Consider the following 26,281-nt stretch of genomic DNA (forward strand, 5'->3'; position numbering starts at 1 on the left):
TTAGATTCCCTTTATGATCTTCTTTCTCAACTTCTGTTGATGAGTGGGATCATCCCATACTCATCTTTATCTTTCTGACTTAGCTCACTTAATATAATTCCTTCTAGCTCCATCCAATATGGGTCAGAGAAGGTGGGTTCATTGTTCCTAGTAGCTGCATAGTATTCCACTGTGTATATAGACCACAGCTTTCTCAGCCACTCATCTGTTGTTGGGCACCTGGGTTGCTTCCAGGTTTGAGCTATTATGAATTGTGCTGCTATGAACATAGGAGTACACACATCTTTTTGGTTGGGTGTTATGGAGTCCTGGGGAAAAAAATAAATATTTTTAAAGGTGAGGGGTATTGTTCTACAGGGGGAGACAAAAAAAAGTGCCACCAGGGAAATGGTTCAATGGAAAAAATATCAGAATTTCAAGCATGAGGTCCTGAGTTTTATTTCTGGTATTGCATGTTCCAGAATTAAGATTTCGTTATCTTTTTCCCTTCTTTTCTTTTTCATATATTTCTTTTTTTAACTTACTGGAACCAAAGCATATAATATGAGCACAATTGATGTGGCTATCTAGTAGCTGTGTTTTGCTCTCCAATCATCTAGGAAAAGCAATGAACATCACCTGTAAACACAACAAAATATAACAAAGGCCTCTTCAAAACCTCACCAAGCTGAAAAACAAGATCAGAAATGAAAACACAAGTAGAACCTGAAATGGAATTGGCATATCGCATCAAAGTAAAAGACTCTGGGGTGGGTGGGTGGGAGAATACAGGTCCATGAAGGATGATAAATGACATAGTGGGGGTTGTATTGTTAAATGGGAAACTGGGGAATGTTATGCATGAACAAACTATTATATTTACTGTTGAATATAAAACATTAATTCCCCAATAAAGAAATAAATTAAAAAAAAAAAACCTCACCAAGCCATAGGTGAGTACAAACACAGGTGGCTCCTGGATAGAAAAGGTGTGAGGGAGTGATTCCCAAAACTAAAAGGTCCTATTCAGAAATTACTGCTGCCTTATTGGGAGATTGGCAGTGAGGCTTACCACTTCTGGATACTAATTAAAGAAAAAAGGGGCAGGGATAAAAAAAAAAGGGAAAAAAAATTACCTAAGTCAAAGGTGAGTACATGTGGCTTGAGGATGGAAAGGGGTGTATGCGTGATTTCCAGTACTAATGAGTGCTCAGAGACAAAGGCTCCAAATTAGATTGGCACATGAGAAATCATTTCCAAGTTCAAGTTTTAGCAACAAAAAAGACTGTTAAAAAGGAAAACAAGAAGAAGAAGAAGAAGAAGAAGAAGAAGAAGAAGAAGAAGAAGAAGAAGAAAACAAAAAATAAATAAAAACTAACCACTTTACAACTATGACTATTTGAGTCTCCATTGCTGTTGTCCAACAGAGGCTGGAACAGCAGCAGGGAGACCCTATGCTGACATCAAGGTCACAGAATCTGCCTGGTGACTCAGGATAAAATCCCCCTTCCAGGTATATATTTTTCCCTGGTTTATGGACACGTGTGAACGTATACTCTATCTCAGGGACCTGGACAATATCTAGGATTGGAGACTTTATTGGGGAGTGGACCACCTGGAATGGAATTAGAGCATACTATGAAAGGAAAGGTCTCACCCGAGTGATGAAGCTGAAGTGTTGTCATTCCACACCTGAAGTCTCTGGACACAGTCTGAAGTGAAGCACGCTAAGGTGGTACTCGTTGTGTTGATTAGGTTGTGATCAGCAGATGCAACATTATTTGATATGAATTGAGGGAAGCATGCAGGAAAATGGGCCCCCTGAAAGCAGAAGTACACAAGAGTCTGCAGTGAGTACCCCCCAACACTTCATCTGCACTATTACAGCCTTTAGGTCCATGTTTGTTCAACAAGTTGTTTGGCTTTGTATGTTAACTCTCTTTTCAGCCACCAGGTTCCGGATGCCAGCATGATGCTGACCAGACTTCCCTGGACTGATGACCCCACCAATGTGTCTTGGAGCCCTGCTTCCCCATAGACCCACCCTACTAGGGAAATAGAAAGGCAGACTGGGAGTATGGATCCACCAGTCAAAGCCCATGTTCAGCGGGGAAGCAATTATAGAAGCCAGACCTTCCACCTTCTGCAACCCACAGTGACCCTGGGTCCATACTCCCAGAGGGACAGAGACTGGGAAAGCTATCATGGGAGCGGATGGGATCTGGAGATCCGGTGGTGGGAATTGTGTGGAGTTGTACTAGCCTACAGTTTTGTTAATTTCTCCTTTCTTAAAAAAAATTTTTTTAAAGTCCCCTTCCCCACCAAGACACATAAACAAGGCAATTGAACACTTTGGCCACAGTGTCTCCTGCTGACACAACAAAAGTATCTATATTAATGAGGAAATAAATAAATAGACAGACAATAATGATAGAAACCCCAAATGATCAAACAGGCTTAGATCTAGAAAAAAATGAAAGAGATGAAGTTTAGAAAACTCATTATAAAATCAGTTTAATAACTATGCATTCAAATACAATACAGAAAGAAAAACAAACAACTACAACAACACAACTCCAAAGATAACTGCAGGGCCTAAATTACACTGTGAATGCACTTCAGGTTGATATAAGAAGCCTCAGAAGTAGACATAACCAGATGGAGAAGAGAACATCAACACTAGAAGACACATCCACCACACTCTGAATTTAAAACTCTGAGAAATAAAGGTTTAGGACAAATAAGGCATTTCTCAATGAAATAGCAGACTCCATCAGAAAGACAAACTTCAGAGTTATTGGGATCCTTGAGAAAGAAGAGAAAGAGGAGCAGAGAGCATATTCAAAGAAATTTTAGTAGATAATTTTCCATATCTGAGCAATGTTCAAAATATACAGATCTAAGAAAGGGAATGCACACCTAAAATTTTTAATCCAAAATGACACACACTAAGAAATTATTTTAAGACTATTAAAAACCAGGGACAAGGAAAAAATATTACAGTCTTCTAGGGAAAGGAAAAAAATCGCATATGAAGCAGAACCATCAGGTTTTCATCAGATTTCTCATCGCAAACCCTAGAAGCAAGGAGGGAGTGGAGTAGTATATTCAAAGTATTAAAATATGAAATTGCCAGCCAAAAATTCTATATCCTGCTAAATTGTCTTTCAAACATTAGGGAGATATAAAGATATTTTCAAACATACAGAAACTGAAGTGATTTGACATTACCAACCTTCCCTCGCAAGAATTTCTAAGTCCATTATGAAAAGAAGAAGCAAAAGAATTCTAACTCTTAATGTAATGATCAGTATTAGAATAGAGCCAAAAACAGAACAACAAAAGAAAAACCAGACACAGGAAAAGGGAGAGTAAAATATAGAAGCACTGTCCAATCTTGGTGAACCAAGACCAACTTGAAAAAGACTCTTGTAGATAGATCTATAAAAGAAGTAAAAATAACCCAATACAAAGGTGAGCTAAAAGAACTAAACAGATAGCTCCCAAAAGAATAGATAAGCATGATAATCAGTATTTTCCTTGGGGGTCTCAACTGTTGTTTCCCTAATACTGCCATTCCTTTCCTCCAATGTTGTTTTCATTTCTGTGATTAATAAGTTTATTATTGCTTGCATACTTTTCTTATCTATGGTTATTTCTGGCTGATTTGTAGTTTCTTCTGGGCTCTTGTCTTCATTCATTGGAGTAGCAGTTTTATTTGTTTTTGATCTACCCATTTTTTTTTATTTATGTGTTTCTTTTTTTTTTATGCTCTGTTGTTCCTCAATTGTTGTGTCTTGAGTACAAGTAACACTGTACTAAATACCTTTTTGACAATTGCACTCACCAACCTCCGGAATTACAGTAGCAACTGAAGTAAGTATTGAAGTAGTTTAATCATTACCAGTTAGCCAAACAATTTCTCCAGTCGTTTCCAGAAGATGTGATCAGAGCACACGCTGCTAGCAGCTTCTCAGTCTGGAAAACTCTCAGAAGGCTAGACATGGACCTTCCATATGATCCAGTAATTCTTCTCCTGGGGTTATACCCCAAGGACTCCATAACACCCAACAAAAAAGAGGTGTGTACTCCTATTTTCATAGCAGCACAATTCATAATACCTCAAACCTGGAAGCAACCCAGGTGCCCAACACCAGATGAGTGGCTGAGAAAGCTGTGGTATATATACACAATGGAATACTATGCAGCTATCAAAAACAATGAACCCACCTTCTCTGACACATCTTGGACAGAGCTAGAAGGAATTATGTTAAGTGAACTAAGTCAGAAAGATAAAGATGAGTATGGGATGATCCCACTCATCAACAGAAGTTGATTAAGATCTGAAAGGGAAACTAAAAGCAGGACCTGATCAAATTGTAAGTAGGGCACCAAAGTAAAAAGCCAGTGGTGAGGGGTAGACATGCAGCTTCCTGGCCCAGTGGGGGGTGGGAGTGGGCGGGAGGGATGGGTCATAGTCCTTTGGTGGTGGGAATGGTGTTTACGTACACTCCTAGCAAAATGTAGACATATAAATCAGAAGTTAATTAATATGAGAGGGGGAAAATCAATTGTATGTCTCAAAGTTTCTCAAAACACAAACTGAATCCTCTTAATATATAGGCTGTGTATTTGATATGCGGACTCTCTCAAAAGCCTAGACCAAGTAGATTAGAAGCATCCAATAGCACAGCTATATACAAGATACTGGATACTGTACAGCAAACCCTAACAAAAGGACTTTTCAAAGTTAACCCAATTACCAAATAATGTGATGATAACATTAACTATCGATTGTCTTTTTGAACCCTAAGACAGCAGGGACCTCACATCTCCACTATAGAGCCCTTTCTTCCCCCAGTCCTGGAACCCTTGGATAGGGCCCACTTTCCCGTATGCATCTCCCAATCCAAACCAAATAATATTGCATCCGCTGATCACAACCTAACCAACGCAACGATTGCCACCTCAACATGCTTCAGCTCAGACTGTGTCCAGAGACTTCACTTGTGGAATGACAACCCTTCAGCTTCATTACTAGGGTGAGACCTTTCCTTTTATAGTACACTCTAATTTCATCTCAGGTAGTTCACTTTCTAACAAAGTCCCATAACCTAGATATACACCAGTTTCTGTGAGAGAGAGCTTATGTGCACACGTATCCATAAACTATTGCAAAATATATACCTGAAAGCAGAAGTACACTAGAGTTTGCAGTGAGTACCTCCCTAACACTTCCTCTCCACTATTCCAAGCTTGGGTCCATGATTGCTCAACAACTTGTTTGGCTTCGTATGTTAACTCTCTTTTCAATTACCAGGTTCCAGATGCCACCAGGATGCTGGCCAGGCTTCCCTGGATTGAAGACCCCACCAATGTGTCCTGGAACTCAGCTTCCCCAGAGACACACCTTACTAGGGAAAGAGAGAGGCAGACTGGGAGTATGGACCGACCAGTCAACGCCCATGTTCAGCGGGGAAGCAATTACAGAAGCCAGACTTTCTACCTTCTGCAACCCTCAATGACCCTGGGTCCATGTTCCCAGAGGGCTAGAGAATGGGAAAGCTATCAGGGGAGGGGGTGGGATATGGAGATTGGGTGGTGGGAATTGTGTGGAGTTGTACCCATCCTACCTTATGTTTTTGTTCATTAATCCTTTCTTAAATAAAAATTTAAAAAATTAAAAAAAGAATAGATAAGCATGGCCCACAGACACATAAAGAAATGCTAGACTTTATCATTAGAGAAATTAACATTAAAAATACACTGAGATGCCATCTCCAACCTGAGAGAAGGACTTACATCAGTAAACTAGGAAAATATAGGTGTTGGAGAGGCTTTGGAGGAGAGGCAACCCTGTTTTACTGCTGGGGAGGGGAATGCACACTGATGAAGTCCCTTTGGAAGACTATATGAATAATCAGTAAACAAATAAAAATGGAATTACCTTATGAACCAGCAGTACCACTCTTGGGCATTTCCAGTGAAAACTCAAGCACTAATTTGAAAAGACATATGCACTCCTATGTTCATAGCTTTATTCACAATAGCCAGAGTGTGGAAGCAGCCTAAATGCTCATCAATAGATGACTGGCTAAATAAGTTATGGAATATATATTCCATGGTATGCTACTCTGCAATCAAAAAAGGTGATACTATGTCCTTTGGGACAAAATGGATGCAACTGAAGATGATTCTGCTTAGCAAGATAAAGACATGAAAGACAACTATCACTCATATTTGTTATCTAGAGACCAGATTGACATTAAATTGTCAGAAAATAAAAATCCAAACAAAACCAAAGCAAGCAAACTGCAATACTTATGAGAACTATGGTGGTTATCTTTGTGAACTGGGAGGGTGGGGGCAGAGAACTCTGGTGGTGGATGTGGTGTGGAAATATACATTGTAATGTTGCAATCTTGTAAAAAACTACTAATAGCAAAGATTAAAATATAATGATGAGCCTAAACTAACACTTGCATAATTTTGACTTGAACTATGGGCAGAAGAAGTTAAAATAAAAGTGATTGAGGACACAACAATTTACATGTGAGTCTCTCCCACCCTCAAGCCCTCAATTGGGCAAGAAGAATGCAAATTAGAGGGCAAGCACAGAAACTTCCTGAGGCTTTATCTTATGGTTGAAGAACAATGAACAAATTAGATGAGTCATAAGATTAACCAATGGCATGACACATGTGGTGGCTCCCACCCACACTGACAGCATATAAAAGGCCCTCTGCAGGTGCACTGTCCATACTGAAGTCAACGTCTCTCCTTTTCTACCCAAGAACAACCTCAACAATCAACACCATGTGTGGCAGTTACTACGGAAACTACTATGGAGGCCACGGCTATGGATGCTGTGGCTATGGAGGCCTGGGCTATGGCTATGGAGGCCTGGGCTATGGCTATGGAGGCCTGGGCTGTGGCTATGGTGGCCTGGGCTGTGGTTATAGAGGCCTGGGCTATGGCTATGGAGGCCTGGGCTGTGGCTATGGCTCCTGCTACGGCTGTGGCTACCGCCGACTAGGCTGTGGCTATGGATATGGTTCTGGCTACGGTTACTACTACTGAGATGCCATAGAAGATTTCTCACACTCTATTTCTGGAAGATTGATTGATCAATTCTGTACCCCACCTGCTCTAAGTTAGGTGATATTTATCCTACATCACAAGTCTCAGATATGATTTTTCTGAAGACCTGCCTTTTGGTACCTTTGAAATTGTATCTACAGGCTCTTTATTTCTTGATGTAAGGAAGGATAATGGGAAATTTGTCCTCTAAACTCTTGTATGATAGTTCTTTAGCATGATGTCAAAATTGTTCATACAGGGTATTTTAATTCTGTTATTCTAATAAACATATTTCATCAATATAACAGACTTTATTTTATTTTCATGTAATGTCCAATAACTTTACTTTTTTATCTATTTTGTTTGTATTAAAGAAAATTGCAGTATTATGTTTCCAGTTCAGTTGCTATCCTAGTTCCTTGATTTGTGACATTAAAAGAGCAGTAATCCTTGTAGCTGTTGGCTATTTTCTACTCTCCAAATATATTACCTTAAAGTAAGTATGGCTCTTAAACTCAGTATATCCTAACTCTAGATGTATCATTTCAAGAAAAGATTATTAACAACAAGTATGTGTGTCACAGAAAGTCTGTGAAAAGGCAAATGATTTCAGCTGCTGCTATAAGAAACTGCAGGGAAGACATCGCACAAGACAAGAATGTAGGAGGACACCAAGTCATTTTAAATGGTCATACATAAAGCACTATAGAAATTGTGTCATCTTAAAAAAAATAAAATAGCAATCCCTAAGAAGACTTGTAAAATTTCTTATAAGCAGTCTATAGTAGATTTGAATTCCTCTCTCCTCTCTCTCTCTCTCTCTCTCCTCCTCCTCCTCTCTCTCTCTCTCTCTTTTAATTGGTGGTATATGTTTGAAGTAAACAATACGCAAAATTGATAGATACATTTATTGCGGAATAGTTATCAAGAATAAGTTAGTTAACATATCTATTACCTAATATAGTTAATCCATGAGTTTGTGTGTATATATTTGTATGTGTGTGTGGTGTATATACTCACAATTACTTTGTATGCAGGTATATCATTAATTCCCATCAACATTAGTACATTAGATACCTATAATTTTTTCCTTTACTGGGGGATTAATGTTCCATAGTCACCAGTAAATACAATCGTTTGTACATGCAATATATGTCTCAGTTTTCCACCTAGCAATATAATCCCCTCTGTCATCCTTTTCCAGGACCTGTACTCTACCCCCCTCCCCAGAATCTTTTTTTTTATTTCTTTCTTGAGGGATTAATGTTCCACAGTCAACAGTAAATACTATAGTTTGTACATGCATAACATTTCTAGTTTTCCACATAACAATACAACCCCGATTAGGTCCTCTGTCACCCTTTTCTAGGACCTGTACTCCCCCCACCCACCAACCCACCCCAGATTCTTTTACTTTGGTGCAATACTCCAGTCCAGGTTCTGCTTAGTGTTTTCTTTTCTGATCATGTTTTTCAACTTCTGCCTGTGAATGAGATCATCCCATATTTATCCTTCTGTTTCTGACTTATTTTTTCACTTAACATGATTAATTCAAGCTCCATCAAAGATGGAATTAAAATGGTGAAATCACCACTTTTAATAGCTGAGTAGTATTCCATTGTGTATATACAGCACAACTTGCTCAGCCACTCATCTGTTGTTGGATACCTGGTTTGTTTCCAGATTATGGCTATGACAAATTGTGCTGCTATGAACATGTGAAATACCCAGAATTTATGCTCCTCACCACTAAAAATTTATGCTTTTTTTTAATGTCAATATATTTTTCTTTCTGTCCAATCCCAGACAGCAACCATATTTCTTTTTCTAATAAATCAGATTAGTTTATCACATTTAACACCTAATTTTTATCAAGGGCCCCTTGGAACTTTCCTAAAATAGACTTCCTAACTTCTTCCCACACAAAGAACCATGATTTCATCTCCTCTATCCCTGAATTTGGATTCCTGTTTATTAAACAATTCGTCCTTCTTTACATCTTATTGCCTTTCAGACACCAAGTTGCTGGTGTTGCTATGATTCCATCCTGACTTCCTGTGCAATCTCACTGATGTGTCCTGAAGTCTCACCTCTTCCAGAGCCCTAATCCATTACAGAAAGACAGAAACAGGCTGCATATATGGATTGACCTGCTAATGTCCATATCCAGCAGAGAAACAAGTATAGAAGCCAAACCTCCCACCTTCTGCACCCCATAAAGAATTATGGTCCATACTCCCAGAAGGATGAGATATAGGGAAGCTTCTAGTGGAGGGAATGGAACACATAGCTTTGGTGATGGGAACTGTATAGAATTGTACCAACTACAGTCTGGCACTTTCTATGAAGAATAGTAAACGAAAGGGGAAACTTAAGGGGTTTTCTTGAGAAAACATTTGTGTCGTATGCTTTACATTGGTTTGTTCTAGCCCTCCCCCACCAAGAGAATTGGATGAGTCCTGTTAATTTCGCGGGCCTGCTTGGCCCCGCCCCAAGGAACCCCGAGGGAGGGTTCCTGAGTTCGAGAGTTTGAGAGTGACAGAGTAAGAGAGAGTTCCACAGTGGAAGAGTTTCAGAGGGTTCCCAAGTACGAGAGTTCCAGAGTTCCAGAGTTGGAGAGTGCCAGAGTTCCTGAGTTCCTGAGTTCGAGAGTTTCAGGGTTACAGAGTAAGAGAGAGTTCCAGTGTGCCAGAGTTTCAGAGAGTTCCGGAGTTCGAGAGTTCGAGAGTAAGAGAGGGTGTTTGTGCCGCTGCAAAGAGACAGCAGAGTTCTGTTTGGTGATTAGTTTGTCTTAGTTTATGAATCGTTGTTCCTGAATAAAGAAATACAGCTGCCCTGCCCAGCCGTTGTCTCCGCGTCTCTGTTACCCACCCGTGAAGCTAACCCGCACGACAAGAGCCTTCCGAATTTTAACAACACATTTGTTAGCTGCTTGTTTTATTTTTCTTCAGAAACAGTTAAGCCATAATTATATTTTAGAATACAAGGGTAGGAATGCTTCAAATACAATATTGCAGTTTATAAATAATAAGGACACAGAGTATTTTCAAGAGAGTGAAGCTATTCTAGATGATATTACAGTGGAAGATACAAATCATTATAAATATGCCGCAACCATGGCTGGCAGAAGGATCAGAAAGCTGGATCAGGGAAGAGAGTAAGTCCCAAATATGGGAAAGGTGTATAAATATTGTTAACTTTAAACCCCATAGATGTGATATGATGTGGGGCCCATATTCAGCTTAGGAGCCTATGTGATCTCTGCATCCCTGTAGATCTGAGCTCACATTCTGTGGCCATAAGTAGGAAAGTTCCAAGCTGCCCCGATATCAGGACCTGTCTTCCTCAGGTATAGCATAGAGTATATTGCCCAGCCTCCCATTCAGAGGATGGAACATTCTCTATAGTTGTTGATCCAAGTTGAAGGGAAGGTCCTATGGGGGTCCACAAAGAGGTCTATTTTTTGTTCCTGATAGAGATGACCAGTAACAATGGAGAGAGGGAATTATTCGAGGTCTAGGCCCATCATGTTTGTTTGGGAATCTCAGGACTCCCCAAATAGGGCCCAAGGTGATGGCATAGCCTAATAGTGACTAAAGAGTCATCATTAAAGTATGCCAGTCTCTTGTCCTTATTCAGCTTTTGCAGTCCTTGCTTTGATGAGGTTAGCTTTGGGGTGATTGAGAGAACTGTAATAGGAAGTAGATGAGTAGGGTATCTAAGTCTAAGTAGACACTATTTCATTATCAACTTTATACTGACTCACTACAGACTATTGAGTATTTTTGCTTTCAGGTATATATTTTGTCCTAATTTATGGATACATGTGAACATATGCTCTATCTCACAGGACCTGGTATATATCTAGGTTTTGGGAGTTTGTTAGGAAGTGAACCACTTGAAATGGAATTAGAGAATCTTATGAAAAGAAAGGTCTCACCCAAGTAATGAGGCTGAAGGGTTGACATTCCATGCCTGACATCTCTGAACACGGTCTGAAGTGAAGCATGCTGAGGTGGTACTCCTTGCATTGATTAGTTTGGGATTGGCAGATACAATATCATTTGGTATGACTTGAAAGAAGCATGCAGGAAAGTGAGCCCCACCCTACAGGTTCCAGGACTGGGGGAAATATAGGCTCTGTTGAGGAAGTCGGAGGTTCGTGCTGTCTTAGGGTTTAAGAAGACAATAGATAGTTATTGCTATAATCACATTATTTGACAATTGGGTGAACTTTGAAAATCCCTTTTTTAGGATTTGCTGTATCATACACAACATATAAAATAAATAAATATGTCACAACCAATAAAATTACAGAATCAAGACTGAATATTAACATAAACTTTTGAAACTTTGAGTGATAATAATGTGTCCGCAAGCTTCATTATCTGTAAAACTGTACAATTCAGGTTCCAGGAGTCAATAGTGGAGGAAATTTTGTGTGTGTATTGGGGCAGAATATTTGGTGGGGAGGGGTGTCATGGATTCTCTGAATTCCTGATCATTTTTTCAGTGAATTTAACTACTTAAAAAATATGTTTGCTTCTGGGAAGGTGATTCAACAAGTAGAGTACATGCTTTGCAAGTTTGAGATCCTTGTCATTCCTGACATCATGTATGACCAAGCGTACTCTGATTTCCTCTCTCTCTCTCTCTGCATATATATATATATATGTCTTTAAAACACATAAATAAAATAAATATATGAAACAGTTATAGACAGGAGGGAACCCAGATTCAAAGCCTCAATTCCTACTAATAGGGAAGTGGGTGAAGCAATGCTACAAGTACTTATCTTTCTTTCTCTCTCTAGCTCCCACTTCCCCTCTCAATTTTTTTTTATCATAGCAGATGTGACAAATAAAAATAACAGGAACAAATGTCCACCACCACTAACTCTCAGAAATAATCCTGGTGGTAAAAATAAATAGATAGATAATAGATAGATAGATAGATAGATAGATAAAGATAGATGATAGATAGATGATAGATGAATAAATCTTTAAAAATCATTATAAGTTTAAAAAATAAATGCCAAAACAATCGACTAGAAAGTTTCTTAATACAATGTAACTACTGAAAACAAAATCTGACAGAATAAATCTCAGTTCCAGCTTCAAGGGGTCAATTTATCTGCATAGACTATATTGCTCAGTTAAAATTTTGTTCATCCACATAGTAAGGCAAAAGCAGCAAGAAAACTAGGTGAGGATCAAAATCGTCTCCATCCTTAGAAACATCACAGAAGCACACGTCCTACTATTTTCAAAGGTACACGAATAAAATCTCATGAACCAACGTTTAAAAAGCAATTCTATTAATAAAAGTGTCAGGAGATTAAAATAAATACATAATGTCTTAGAATAACTAGAACATGAATATGTAAACATCCCTGTAGACTTAATAGTAGAATTGTTTACTTGTTCCAAAGAAATAGACAAACACAGAAAAAAAATAATGCTTACTAGAGCCAAACAAGAAGGTTGAAGTCTAAGGTAAAATATTATACATTCATTTATGCATATGCATGATGTTCTCAGGATACATTTCCTCTTGTACATGATTAATGCATAAAAGTCACGTCAAATGCCTTTCTGAAAATACTGACTTTCCGCTATAGCAATAGAAGATTCTAGATTGTGTAGGCCGTTCTCCAGGGTGAAAGGTGACATTTCAGTTTGGTTTTAATTTGCATTTCTTTAATGATAAAGGAAGTGGAGCATTTTTTCATGTTTCTGTGGTGCATATATGTATAGTCTTGAAAAAACTGTCCATTTCAAAGACAGCCTATGGTCTGTGTATTTGACTCTCTTAAAAGCTTAGACTAGGAGAGCAGAAACAACTGGTGGCGTTACTTTATAAAATACAGATATAGGGGAGTCGGGCGGTAGTGCAGTGGGTTAAGCGCAGGTGGCGCAAAGCTCAAGGACCAGAGTAAGGATGCTGGTTCGAGCCCCCAGCTCCCCACCTGCAGGGGAGTCGCTTCACAGGCGGTGAAGCAGGTCTGCAGGTGTCTGTCTTTGTCCCTCCCTCTGTCTTCCCCTCCTCTCTTCATTTCTCTCTGTCCTATCCAACAACAACAATAACAATAATCACCACAACAATAAAACAACAAGGGCAACAAAAGGGAATAAATAAATATTTATATATATATATATGCATATATATATATTTATATAACATCAAAGGACAAACTATGGTGAGGTTGTATATGATACATCAAATTCTAGCAATGGGATTTTCAAAGTCAACCCCATTGTCAAATAATTTGATTATAGCAATAACAATCTATTGTCTTCTTAAACCCTAAGATAGCAGGAACCTCCCGCTTCCTTTATAAAGCTGAAATTTCCCCCAGTTCTGGAACCTCTAGAGTGGGCCTCACTTTCCAGCATTCTTCTCTCAATTCATACCAACTGCTACTACATCTGCTGACCCCAACCTATTCAATTCAATGAGTACCACCTCGGCAGACTTCACTTCAGAATGTATCCAGAGAAGTCAGGTGTGGAATGTCAACCCTTCAGCATCATTACTCCAGTGAGACCCTGAGACCCTTCCTTTCTCATAGGACTCCTTAATTGCATTTCAAGTAGTCCACTTCCTTACAAAGTCCCAAAACCTGAATATAGACCAGGTCCCATGAGATAGAGCATATGCTAACATGTATCCACAATTTAGGGCAAAATATATACCTGAAAGCAAAAATGCACAATAGTTTGCAGTGACTCAATAAATGAAGCAAGCAAGTAGAAAGACCTAAAAAGACACCTTAAAGTACCTAATGGAATAGTTTCCACTTAGACCAAGATACTTTCCTCACCTACTTCCTATTACACTTACCTAACTCACTCGAAAGCTAACCTTATAAAAGTAAGGACTACAAAAGCTGACTAAGGGCAAGAGACTGGCATACTTTAATGATGACTCTTTATATATTTTGGTGATTAGTTTCTTGTCTGATGTATGGCATGTGAAGATCTTCTCCAATTCTGTGAGGGGTCTCTTTGTTTAATAGTTTCTTTGGATGTGCAGAAGCTTTTCAATTTGATGTAGTCCCATTGGTTTGTTTCTGCTTTAGTCTTCCTTGCAATTCAGTTTGATTCATCAAAGATGTCCTTGAGGTGTAGGTGGGAAACTGTTTTACCAATGTTCTCCTCTAAGTAATTGATTGTTTCTGGTCTGACATCCAGGTCTTTGATCCATTTGGAGTTGATTTTTGTTTCTGGTGAGATAAAGTGGTTCAGTTTCATTCTTCTGCATGTTACAACCCAGTTTTCACAGCACCATTTATTGAAGAGAGCCTCCTTCTTCCATTTAATCCTTTGGGCCCCCTTATCAAAGATTAGATGTCCGTAGGTGTGGGGATTTATTTCTGTGCTTTCAATTCTGTTCCACTGGTCTGTGTGCCTATTTTTGTTCCAGTACCATGCTGTTTTGATGATGATGGCTTTAAAATATAGTTTAAGGTCTGGGAGTGTGATGCCTCCATTTCTGTTTCTTTTCCTCAAGATGGTTTTGGCAATTCTAGGTGTTTTCATGTTCCAGATAAATGATTGTAGTGTTTGTTCTATTCTCTTAAAGAAGCTTGGTGGAACTTTGATGGGTATTGCATTAAATTTGTATATGGCTCTGGGGAGAATATTCATTTTGATGATATTTATTCTTCCAATCCATGACTCTTTAGTCACTATCAGGCCACCCCAACATCTGGGGTCCTAGTCAGGGAGTCCTGGGATTCCCACACAAACCCGATGAGCCTAGATCTTGAATAGATCCCTCTCCACATTATCATTGGTCATCACTATCAGGAACAACATAATGCATCCCTTTGGGGGCCCACATAAGACCTCACCCTCAATGTGGATCAACAACGGTAGAGAATGGACCATCCTCTGAAGGGGGGTTGGATAACATACTCTATCTACCACTTTAAGAAGATGGGTCCTGAAACTGGCGCAACTCGGAATATTCCTACTCATGAATACAGAATGCAAATTCAGACCTACAGGGATGTATAAGTTGCATAGTCTCCTCTGCTGAATATGGGCCCCGGATCAAATCGATGAAGTTTACAGTCAACAATATTTATACACTTTTCCCATATTTGGGAGCCACTCTCTTCCCTGATCCAGCTATTTAGCCCTTTTACCAGTCATGACATCATCTCCTCAGACACTAATCTGTGTCAGCCTGCATATCTGATGTCAGGCTCAGGCAAAAACTAATAAAGTCATGGGCCCTTTATAATATACCTAAAATAGACCTACTAGCTATTTCCAAAACGGAGACCCTAAATCTTCTTCTGCAATATTCCAGCCTTTAGGTTTATGACTAATCAACAATTTGTATGGCTTTATATGTTAACTCTTTTTCAGCCACCAGGTTCCAGATGCTACCATGATGACTTCCCTGGGCAGATAAACCCACCAATGTGTCCTGGAGCCCTGCTTCCTCAGAGCCTGGCCCCACTAGGGAAAGTGAGAGACCATCTGGGAGTATGGATCAACTTTCCAATGTCCAATGTTCAGTGGGGAAGCAATTACAGAAACCAGACCTTTCACCTTCTGCACCCCATAATGACCCTGGGTCCATACTCCTAGAGGGATAAAGAATAGAAAAGCTATCAGGGGAGGGGATGGGATACAGAGCTCTGGTGGTGGGAACTGTACCCTCTTATCCTATGGTCTTGTCAATGTTTCCATTTTATAAATTAATAAATAAATACTGTCCATTGAGATATTTATTTATTTGTTTATTCCCTTTTGTTACCCTTGTTTTATTGTTGTAATTATTATTGTTGTTGTTATTGATGTTGTCATTGTTGGATAGGACAGAGAGAAATGGAAGGAAGAGGGGAAGACAGAGAGGGTAAGAGACAGAGAGACACCTGCAGACCTGCTTCACCTCCTGTGAAGCTACTCCAATGCAGGTGGGGAGTCGTAATTTCTTTATATATGCTTAATATCAATCTCGCCAGATGTTTAATGCACAAATATCATTACTGGGTTGCCTTTTTACCCTCATTTAATTCTTTTTGATTGGTCAAATTTATTTAATCTTGTTATAATTTTCCTCTGCCATGGAACTGAGTTTACAAATGCCTTATATGTTAAGATTCTAAAGTATTCTCTCTCTCTCTGTCTCTTTCTTTAATTGCTACCATGTTTATAATTGGAGGTTGATTTCTGCACTACAAATACACCATCCCTGGCAGTCATTTTTCCCCTTTTTATATATTTTCATTAGATAAGACAGATAGAAACTGAGAGGGGAGAAAGTGGTAAAGAGGGAAGAAAAAAGAGAGAGACCTGCTTTACCACTTGTGAAGCTTCTGCCTGCAGTTGAGGAGCAGGGACCCAAGCCTGGTCCTTGCACATGGTAATGTGTGCACTTTGCTGAGTGTGCCAAAACCCACATCCCTAGATTCTAAAGTTCTTCACCAATCTATTTCTAAATATTTTATATAGGATATGAATAGCCTGAATCATATTGATTTCCTTTCCACTTCTCAATATAGCTCTCCTTTCTTTATCTGAATGGTTGATAGAGTCTGTGTTTAAATGACTCTGGCAATCGTGGTAAGAGCCTGAAAAAAAAAAGTCATCCTATGTCCTATCAAGCTCTGAAACTGAGGAATGGTGACAGAATCAACACTGATAGATTTCTGGTCACATATGTGAAGGTCAACTTCAGACCAAGGTGGCATGTCCCTGCTAGATACTGAAAGGTCAATTGAAACACTCTGCCAATCTGTAGGGAGAATAAATGTGGAGAGCTAAAATCACCTTGTGAAAAAGGAAAAATTGCCTTTTTCTTTATCAGGAAGAACAACTGAAATGCTGAAGTCTATAAATTTTACTGAGGTGACATATCTAAGTTTCATTACAGGAAAGAAAATGTGAATATTGAGGTAAAAAAAATTCCCATCATATAATCATTACTATCCTCCTAACAACAACAACAATAACAAAATCAAAGGCAAACTCTGCATAATATATGAAAAGATACAAAACTCATTTTCTTTTCCATTTTGCTAGGAAATTCAAAATTTATTAGAAGAACAGAGAAGCAACTTTTGCATAAGATTACAATCGAGTTGCACTGGCATTGTGCTAAAACAAAGCAAAGCACAAATTCACAGGATGAATTTCATCATCTTACACATAGAGAGTATTAACATGATCTAAATTTTAGACTAAGCAAGTCATACTTGAAATTTATAGTGAGGTCAAAGCAGTGAACTTCTGGGAGACAAAACTAGGGAATCCATAAGCAATAGAGGTTCATATGGTGATGGTGCCACATAAACCGTAACAGTCATAGCCAGAGGCAGAACTAGAAGTAAGTCCATGGTCACAACCACATCCCTAAGGACAGCCCTTGGCTTCCACAGCCACAGTATCTACTGCTGCATTCGCCATAACAATTTCTGTAATATTTACTACAGAATTTCTTCTTTTAAAATTTATTTATAAAGTGGAAATGTTGACAAGACTGTAGGTTAAAAGGGATACAATTCCACACAATTATCACTACCAGAACTCCATATCCCATTCCCTCCCTTGAAAACTTTCCTATTCTTTATCCCTCTGGGAACATGGAGCCTAATTGTTAATTGATTTACAGGTGAGATGATGGGGGTTAGAAAGTTTACTGTGACTGGTGACATGGCCAGGGAAGGGCTACCATCCTCTGGAGCTCTTGGCTTTGAGCTGTCCCCTGAGAAACTGATGAGGTGGTGGTCAAAGTTCTGACCAATGACTTGAGTTCACAACGCTCTCTCCATATCCTCCAGTGGGAGACAGTGATGTGTCACTTTACCTATCGTAGGTTTCTTGGGGTATCTTTTAGTTTGAGCTAGACCTCTTCAGTCCCTTAGAAGTCAACTTTATGTAAGACATGTGAAGCAGCTGGTACAAATACAGACCACAGGAGTGGAGGAGAAAGGCCAATTCATTGACAAACTTTGATCTTTGTCTAATGGTCTTTCTTCTTTACCTCTAATGGATTAATGTCAATGAAACATTAGAATATAATGAAATATCACATAGTTCAGTTTATGCTAACCAACCATTGCAGGACTCAGGAAATGAGTTACCAGGTAATAAATATAAGGACTTGCAAGCATAGATTTCCAAGCTCAATTCCAAATACCACATATTTAAGAGCAATGTGATACTCTAGAGTTCTCTCTTCCCCTCTCTCTCTTTCTCTCTCGTCATCTTTTTCTCATCTGTCTCCTCTCTGTCTCCCTCTGTCTGTAGCTCTTTCAAATAAATATTTAAAACCATGTCTATTAAGTTACTCCAAATTTTATCAGTAAATGAATTGTATTGTTTAACACAGAGAAGACTGACATTTGATAACATAACATTTGAAACCAACTTATACATATAGACTATATTGATTCTCATTTTTTAATTTTTTTTCCATTAAAGGAAATAATTATTTGCAAGATAGGCAAGGCTCCGCAGTCCTAGCTTCAACCTTCAGCACCACCATAAGCCAGAATCCCCTGGCCAGGAAAAAAATAAACTATAAAACCTTTAAATTATCTATTTCTTATATAATAGTTCAAGTATATTTTTATCAGACACTTTATTTCTTAGATTTTATTATAGATAATATGGCTAGTTACCTTATATTTACTCAGTGCTGGCTTGGTTTTTCCAAACTTTGGCATATCAAGGAATTTTAATCTTTCTTTAAATATTGGTTTATGAAATATATAATTATTATAATTTATGAGATCATAAAAATGGTGGGATACTTATAAATAATTACTGTGGAGTGTTAAAATGCAATAATGCATTAGTATCATGGAATAATAAAAATAAAATAAAAGTGTGAAACTGCTTTAAATTTCTTGAAATGCTAGATGACTATTAGCAATCAACTATATAGTATAATGAAATAGCATTTATGTTGAGATCAACAAGATAACTCACCTGGTATGGCTCCTTCCCTGTGTGTTATATTAGTGATCAAGGTTCCAGAAGTTTGGAACACCATGTAAGTCTATTATGCCAAGGAAGGAAAGAGAGTCTTTCTTTGGTGCTGTGGTGTCTCCCTCTCTTTCTCAGTCTGTTTTGTCTGTCTGACTTTCTTAGTCTCTCTCTCTCTATGTGTGTGTGTGTGTTCATATACATATATATATGAAAAAAGAGTCAGTAAACATTGAAATCTCTCATGCTCAAATACAAAAATAAATAAATATTCAAAGTAAGAGCTATGGCAATACCTGTGTAGACTTGAAATGTCCCAGGGTGATGTCAAGAAGAAAAACTGTAAATACCAGTTCTACATCCTCTGAAAATATGAATTTGTGCATTTTCCCAGCCACCTGGGTCACTGATGAGGGTATTTGGTGCCACAACAGTAACTGGCAGCACAGCATACCTGCAGTACACCTTAAAATATTAAAGCAAGGTTTTTTTCTAAAATAGAAAAAAAACTGTTCAATAAAAATTGTCAAAAAATTAAAATGAATAAAAAATAAATATACAAAATATAATTGAAAAACTGAAGTACCAATAAGTTCATAGCATATCAAACTGCCTTCCCTTTGTGACTATCAGATTGCAATCTCTTGGGTAAATAGCCCTCTTGACTTAACAATGAAGTGTCATAATGTCTGACACATTTGCAAGTGGGTCAAGGTCAATATTCACAACTCTGTCCACTTCTTGAGATGGAAATGCAAAAGTCATCCAAACTTAATTAATAAGTATTAAATAGAAGTTCTAAAATTCAAGCATTTCCTGGTCAGTGAAATTCATTGACAAGTTTACAGATTAGTCACAGAAAAGTAGTAAGCAAGCAAACTATCACAGCTAAAATCGTGCAATCACACAGGTCTCTAGAAATGAAAATCTCAAGATAAACAAGATCATCAAATGCCAAGTGGCTCTAAATTAAATATACAAAGACTGCTAGAAAAGGTATCAATTTCTGAAAAACATTAAAATGCACTGTGGTGCAAGGCATCTGAAAATTATATGAAGACAAAGTAGTTTTCAACTTCTCTATTTCTTAAGCTAAGCAAGCATAGGAAGTACTGATTCAATATGATCACATTGACAATTGGGCTTAAAGAATGCTGTGTCATAATTCTTGTCATTTAAATGACTTCACACAGCAAATTTTGGGTACAATGGCACTGGAGATCTATAGTCTTTAGTCAATGCTTAACTACACTGGCAAATATTACTACTTTCTCCAATTGTAATGGAACCAAATGACATATATCATCAGTGCTTTACCTGTAGAAACTAGAAGCTGAAAATTTTCCACTATCTTTTTATCTCAAAGCAAGCAATTGTTAGAACAATTGTAAGCAGAAATGGTAAAGGGAGACCACCCAACTCTTCATATGAACTTTTGCAGCCGTTAGGTTCATGAATAGTCAATAATTTGTTTGGCTCTATATGTTAACTCTCTTTTTCAGCCAACAGGTTCCAGATGCTATAGTGAGGACAACCGGACTTATCTGGGAAGACAACCCCATCAATGTGTCCTGGATCCCCGCTTCCCCAGAATTCCGCCCCACTAGGGAAAGAGAGAGAGACAGGCTGGGAGTATGGATCGACCAGTCAACGTCCATATTCAACAGGGAAGCAATTACAGAAGCCAGGCCTTCTACCTTCTGCATCCCACAATGACCTTGGGTCCATACTCCCAGAGGAATAAAGAATAGGAAAGCTATCACAGGAGGGGATGGGATATAGAATTCCGGTGGTGGGAATTGTGTGGAAATGTACTGCTCTTATCCTATGGTTTTTGTCAGTGTCTCCTTTTTATAAATAATTTTTTAAAAAAATATAACTTCCATATAAGATAATTGTTCCCTTTATTTGAAACACAGAGGAAAATAACAAATACTAACATTGAATGGAAAAAGAAAACAAGGTTTATTTTTCTATAATTTAAAGGTACATCAGAAAAATAGAGAAAGTATTCTGACAGGAATGTTTCCAAACAAGATCTGTGACATCACCATTCAGAATAACCCAGGCAGGGATTCTCAGGATGGATTTCACATTTATCACTTTTTGTAAGTTAAGACAAAGGAGAGGTTGATGGATCATATCCAGTAGGCATCAGAAGATACTCATCAGATGAATGGTCAATAGATTTAAAACCCAAGTGTTTCAGAACTGGTGAATTCTCTGGTCCAAATGCATAGCATCAGAGTCTTCCATAGTGTCCTTAATAGTAGTAACCATAGCCAGAACCACAGCCATAGCCACAGCCATAGAGAGAACGGGAGCCATAACCATAGCCACAGCCGTAGCCACAGCCCAGTCGGCGGTAGCCACAGCCATAGCCACAGCCCAGGCCTCCGTAGCCACAGCCCAGGCCTCCATAGCCATAGCCCAGGCCTCCATAGCCATAGCCCAGGCCTCCATAACCACAGCATCCATAGCCGCGGCCTCCATAGTAGTTTCCGTAGTAACTGCCACACATGGTGTTGATTGTTGAGGTTGTTCTTGGGTAGAGAAGGAGAGAAGTTGACTTCAGTATGGACAGTGCACCTACAGAGGGCCTTTTATATGCTGTCAGTGTGGGTGGGAGCCATCCCACGTGTCATACCATTGGCTAATTTTATGACTCATCTAATTAGTTTATTGTTCTTCAACCCCAAGATAAAGACTTAGAAAAATGCAGGAGGTATGCTGTTTTGAACCACCAATTTGCACTCCTCATATTTAATCAAAGTTTTGAATGATGGAAGCACAAGTCTTCACAACTTTCATAACTGGGCCCCAAATTAGAATTGCATTTTAATCTCCTGTAGCCATATTAAAAAAAAAAAGACTATACTTTAAAAGAATAGAAAGAATATGTTTGACTGTTGGTTTCCAAATGGTTATGTTATGTCAATATTTTACAAATAATGTTCTTTTGACTCAAAATTTTTCCTTCTCTCATGATTCAAATAACTACTTTATTCTGATATTTCATGTTTTTTTTCTGTACTGAAACCATAAGATATTATTCATGTACTTAATGTTGATAATAATTAATACACTAAAATTTCAAGTGATCCAGGTCTGTACCAAATATGTTATACTTTATTGCATATACCAATAAGCCTAATTCTCATTTATGTTCCATTCTTGGAAAAAGGACAAAACATAAATAGTGCTACCTGTAATATAATTTCTTTTTTAAAAAAGATTTTATTTATTTATTTATTTATGAGAAAGATAGGAGAGAGAGAAAGAAAGAACCAGACATCACTCTGGTACATGTGCTGCCAGGGATTGAACTCAAGACTTCATGCTTGAGAGTCTAGTGCCTTAGCCACTGTGCCACCTCCTGGACCACCTGCAATGCAATTTCTATATCTCCTTGTTTCCTAATTGAACATATGGTTACTAGTCAATAACTGGCCAGTAGACTTACCAGCATGTAGTTCTTTTGGCTGAAAATTACTTTGTTCTTTTCTCAAAACCTCCAGTCAGCACCTTTTCTTGCCTGACATCCACAACTCTTGCATAATAAGATGAATTAAAATCAGTGTAACAGCTCATCCTAATTTCTGGGTAGTCAAAGAAAATTGGGATGTTTTTACAGTATAAATTTTAAAAATCTATTTCTGTGTTATTAAGAAAATGTTTCTGAGAAGACAATATTATCTAAGTAACCATACAGGTTTCTGAACTTCAGTGATGTTTACTAGTAAAAATAATATTCTTTATAAATAACATGAGATAACCTTAGGCAAACTTTAGGATAGGATTTGGGACTACTTAATACTGTCGTGAATATAGCTTAAGAAAATCAAAACCCTTTGGATGTCAGCTGAGTAAGGACATGGGGTTTTCAAAATTACCAAGCATTCTACCTATTTTAAATGAGTACAAATAAAATAACATCTTAATAAGACGGGAAAAGGTTCTATACTAATGATAACATTGCATTCATCTGTTCAATCAGCATTTGTTTTTGAACAGTTTTCAGATGTGCCACTTGGTGTATACACTTTTTTTCAGTTGTCTCATTAAAAGATGTTTATTTACTTACTTATTTACTGGGTAGAGAGAGAATAAAAGTGAGCAGGAAGGAGAAGACAGAGAGGGAGAGGAAAAGGGACACAACTGCAGCACTGTTTCAGTGCTCGTAAAGCTTCCCCTCTGCCTGTGGGGACCTTGAGCTCAAACCCTGGTCTTTACTCATGGTACCATCTTCTTCTAGCATTTGCCCTTCTTCCATAGCCAGTCAACAGCGTCAGGTTGAAAGCTGTCAGGAGCTGCTTGTTGCTGGCTTTGAAAGTGACTGGGATCCATGTGGATTCAGTCGGCTAGGAAGGATCGTCAGTTTCCCCCAATGAATGGGTACTCACGGGATGCACCACGAGAAGGTCAATCCAGTGCATCCCATGGTACCATGTACCGTGCCATCATCCAGCCCCCATTGTCTCATTTAATTCATGCACGGACTGGCAAGTCTGGAAAAAAGTCCACATGGTCAGAAAACTTACCCGTCATCATACAGGTAGAAAGCTGTGGAGCAGAGTTCAAAAAACTTGGACACTTTTTTTCTCTTTATTGGGGGGATTAATGGTTTACAATTGAGAGCAAAGTACAGTAGTTTGTACATGTGTAACTTTTCTCAGTTTTCCTCATAACAATCTAACCTCCTCTAGGTCCTCCTCTGCCATCATGTTCCAGGACCTGAGGCCCCCACCCCCCCCACCTCAGAGTCTTTCACTTTGGTGCAGTACACTAAACCCTGTCCAGGTTCTACTTTGTATGTTATTATTTTTCAACTTCTATTTTTTTATTATTTGTGATTTAATAATGGTTGACAGGATTGTGGGATAAGAGGGGTACAATTCATACAATCCCCACCACCAGAGTGTCATTTAATTTCTGTTCATGTAAAATTAACTTACATCATTTTGATAGCTTGCAGGTAAACAACATTATAACTTGACATCTGTATACACTACATTATGATTGTTACCAAAATTCTAGTTTCCAGCCAGATTATGTTATTATTATTTTGTTATATAGAAATTTACTAAGATAGAGTGTTTTCACAGAAGGGCTGAAACTCTCAAGACCTCCCTCTACCTCAGATGCAAGACACAAACCCAGACTGCCTTCTGACCTAGTAAACTGGCCACAAACATTAGGTTCCCATGACTTCATCATGAGACTTAAGGTGCTTATTTAAAAATCCAGGCTATACGTGAGGAAGTTTCATTAAGAATAAAGTAAGAGGGCTGGGGAGACAGCATAATCATTATGCAAAAGACTTTTATACCTGAGGCTCCAAAGTCCCAGGTTTAAACCCCATCACCACCATAAACCAGAGCTGAGAACTGCTCTGATAACTGTCTCTGTATATCTTTCTCCCTGACATTAAAAATAAATAAATAAAATATTTAAAAAATAATGAAGCAGGCATTCTCAGAATGTCCTCAGTAGACTCAATTAATTAACTAGAATGGCCCACAAGTCTCAAGAAACAGGAATACTCATTAGATTGTTGATTTATTACAAAGGAGACTGAAGAATACAGTGAGGCTAGGGATATATATATATATATATCCTCCTTCACTCTCAGTTTCTCTCTGTCTCTACCCAAAAATTCATTAAATAAAATAAAATTTAAAAATGATGTTGTGTGCATAAAAGATCACGTTGAGCCAGATAGAAATAGTTCATAGGTCAAGGCACATGTGTGAGGGTGAGGCTTGAGTTTCAGCATCCTCTCCAGACTTATCTTATTTAATCTATCCAGTATTCCCATTGGAAGTCCTCTGAAACCTCTCTTTTGGTGGCTTTTCTGAAGAATTCATTACATAGGCATAATTAATAAACTAATTTGTCATTGACAAGAGAGAAATCATCTCTCATCTTCCCAGTGATCAGGAGGCTGGGATTAGAAGTTCCCAATCCTTATAGTCCGAGAGGTGGCGCAGTGGATAAAGCACTGGACTCTCAAGCATGAGGTCCCAAGTTCAATCCCTGGCAGCACACGTACCAGAGTGATGTCTGGTTCTTTCTCTCTCTCCTATCATTTCTCATGAATAAATAAATAAAACTTAAAAAAAAAAAAGAAGTGCCCAATCCTTAAATTACAGGGCTAATTCTCTTGGTAATAACTCCCATCATGAGATGTTTTCTAAAAGTCACCTTCATAAACATATCAATAGATAGTTTTACCACTTCCAACCTCAAAAAATTGCCAAGTTTCGAGTGTGTGGGTGGGGGGTGGAATGAGAGTCATAAAAAAAAATTAAGAACTAAACATAGGGGGCTGGGCACTGGTGCGTTGGTCAAGTAGACACACTACTATGTGTAAGGGCTCAGGTTCAAGTCCCCACTCTCTACCTGCAGGGGCGATATTTCACCAGCGAGGAAGCAGTTCTGTAGGTGTTTGTCTTTCATCCTCCTCCCTCAATTTCCCTCAGTCTTATACAATAAAATAGAAAAAAAAAAAAAAAAACAGTGACCACTGGGAGCAATGGATTTTTAGTGCCAGCACCAAGCCCCAGCAATAACCCTGGATGGCAAAAACAAACAAACAAATAAATAGAAACCTAAACATATGAAAAACTAATTAAAGGAATACAACATATCACAATAATATATATATATATACATATATCACAATACTCATCACTACTCAATGTTGCCTGCTATTCATTCTTTTATAACCTTACTACAGTCATCAAATCAAACTTATTAACTCTGCAAAAGACTTTAAACTGCAATGTTTATTTTATTGCATTTTTATTCATGCCACTCCTTTTCCAGAATCTAATTCATTGTACACTTGATTACATTATCTTTTTTTATTATTATTTTCCAATAAATGACAGTTCTTCCATCTTCCCTTGAATTTCACTGTTTTATCAATTTTAATGATCTGGATATACTGTAGCATATTTTTAATGTGTGTTATGTATTTTCAGCAAGAATTCCAAAAGACATGTGTGTTTTCTAATAAGACTTGGGGGTAGGAGGATAGATAAAATGTCAATAAATCTTTGAGAGTTTTTGGAATTATTTCGAAACTCAGGCTTCTAATACAACCACATTTCTTTAGGCTCACTGCAGCAAGTTAAATATCATTGCCATAGCTTTCAGTCATACTATGTAAAAATATAGAGACATGTATGTAAAATATAAACCAAAGTGAGTAATACAGCCTTAGGAGGAAATGCATTGGGATGCATTGGATCGACCTTCCCGTGGTGCAT

General features: G+C 38.2%; 2 protein-coding genes across 2 annotated transcripts; one reads left to right on the forward strand and one right to left on the reverse strand.

The window, feature by feature from the left end:
* Positions 1-6,795: 6,795 nt before the first annotated feature.
* On the forward strand, positions 6,796-7,059 carry LOC103123000 (keratin-associated protein 6-5-like). The gene has a single exon (XM_007533615.2). The coding sequence runs from the start codon at positions 6,796-6,798 to the stop codon at positions 7,057-7,059; it is 264 nt and encodes an 87-aa protein (XP_007533677.2).
* Positions 7,060-20,948: 13,889 nt separating this feature from the next.
* On the reverse strand, positions 20,949-23,555 carry LOC103123001 (keratin-associated protein 6-3-like). The gene is made up of 3 exons (XM_060197123.1): positions 23,549-23,555; positions 22,501-22,606; positions 20,949-21,634 (listed from the first exon to the last, which is right to left on the reverse strand). The coding sequence occupies exons 1-3, from the start codon at positions 23,553-23,555 to the stop codon at positions 21,271-21,273; spliced, it is 477 nt and encodes a 158-aa protein (XP_060053106.1). The 3' UTR covers positions 20,949-21,270.
* Positions 23,556-26,281: the final 2,726 nt, after the last annotated feature.

Source organism: Erinaceus europaeus, chromosome 9, assembly GCF_950295315.1.
Source record: "Erinaceus europaeus chromosome 9, mEriEur2.1, whole genome shotgun sequence".
In the NCBI taxonomy this organism is placed as follows: domain Eukaryota; kingdom Metazoa; phylum Chordata; class Mammalia; order Eulipotyphla; family Erinaceidae; genus Erinaceus; species Erinaceus europaeus.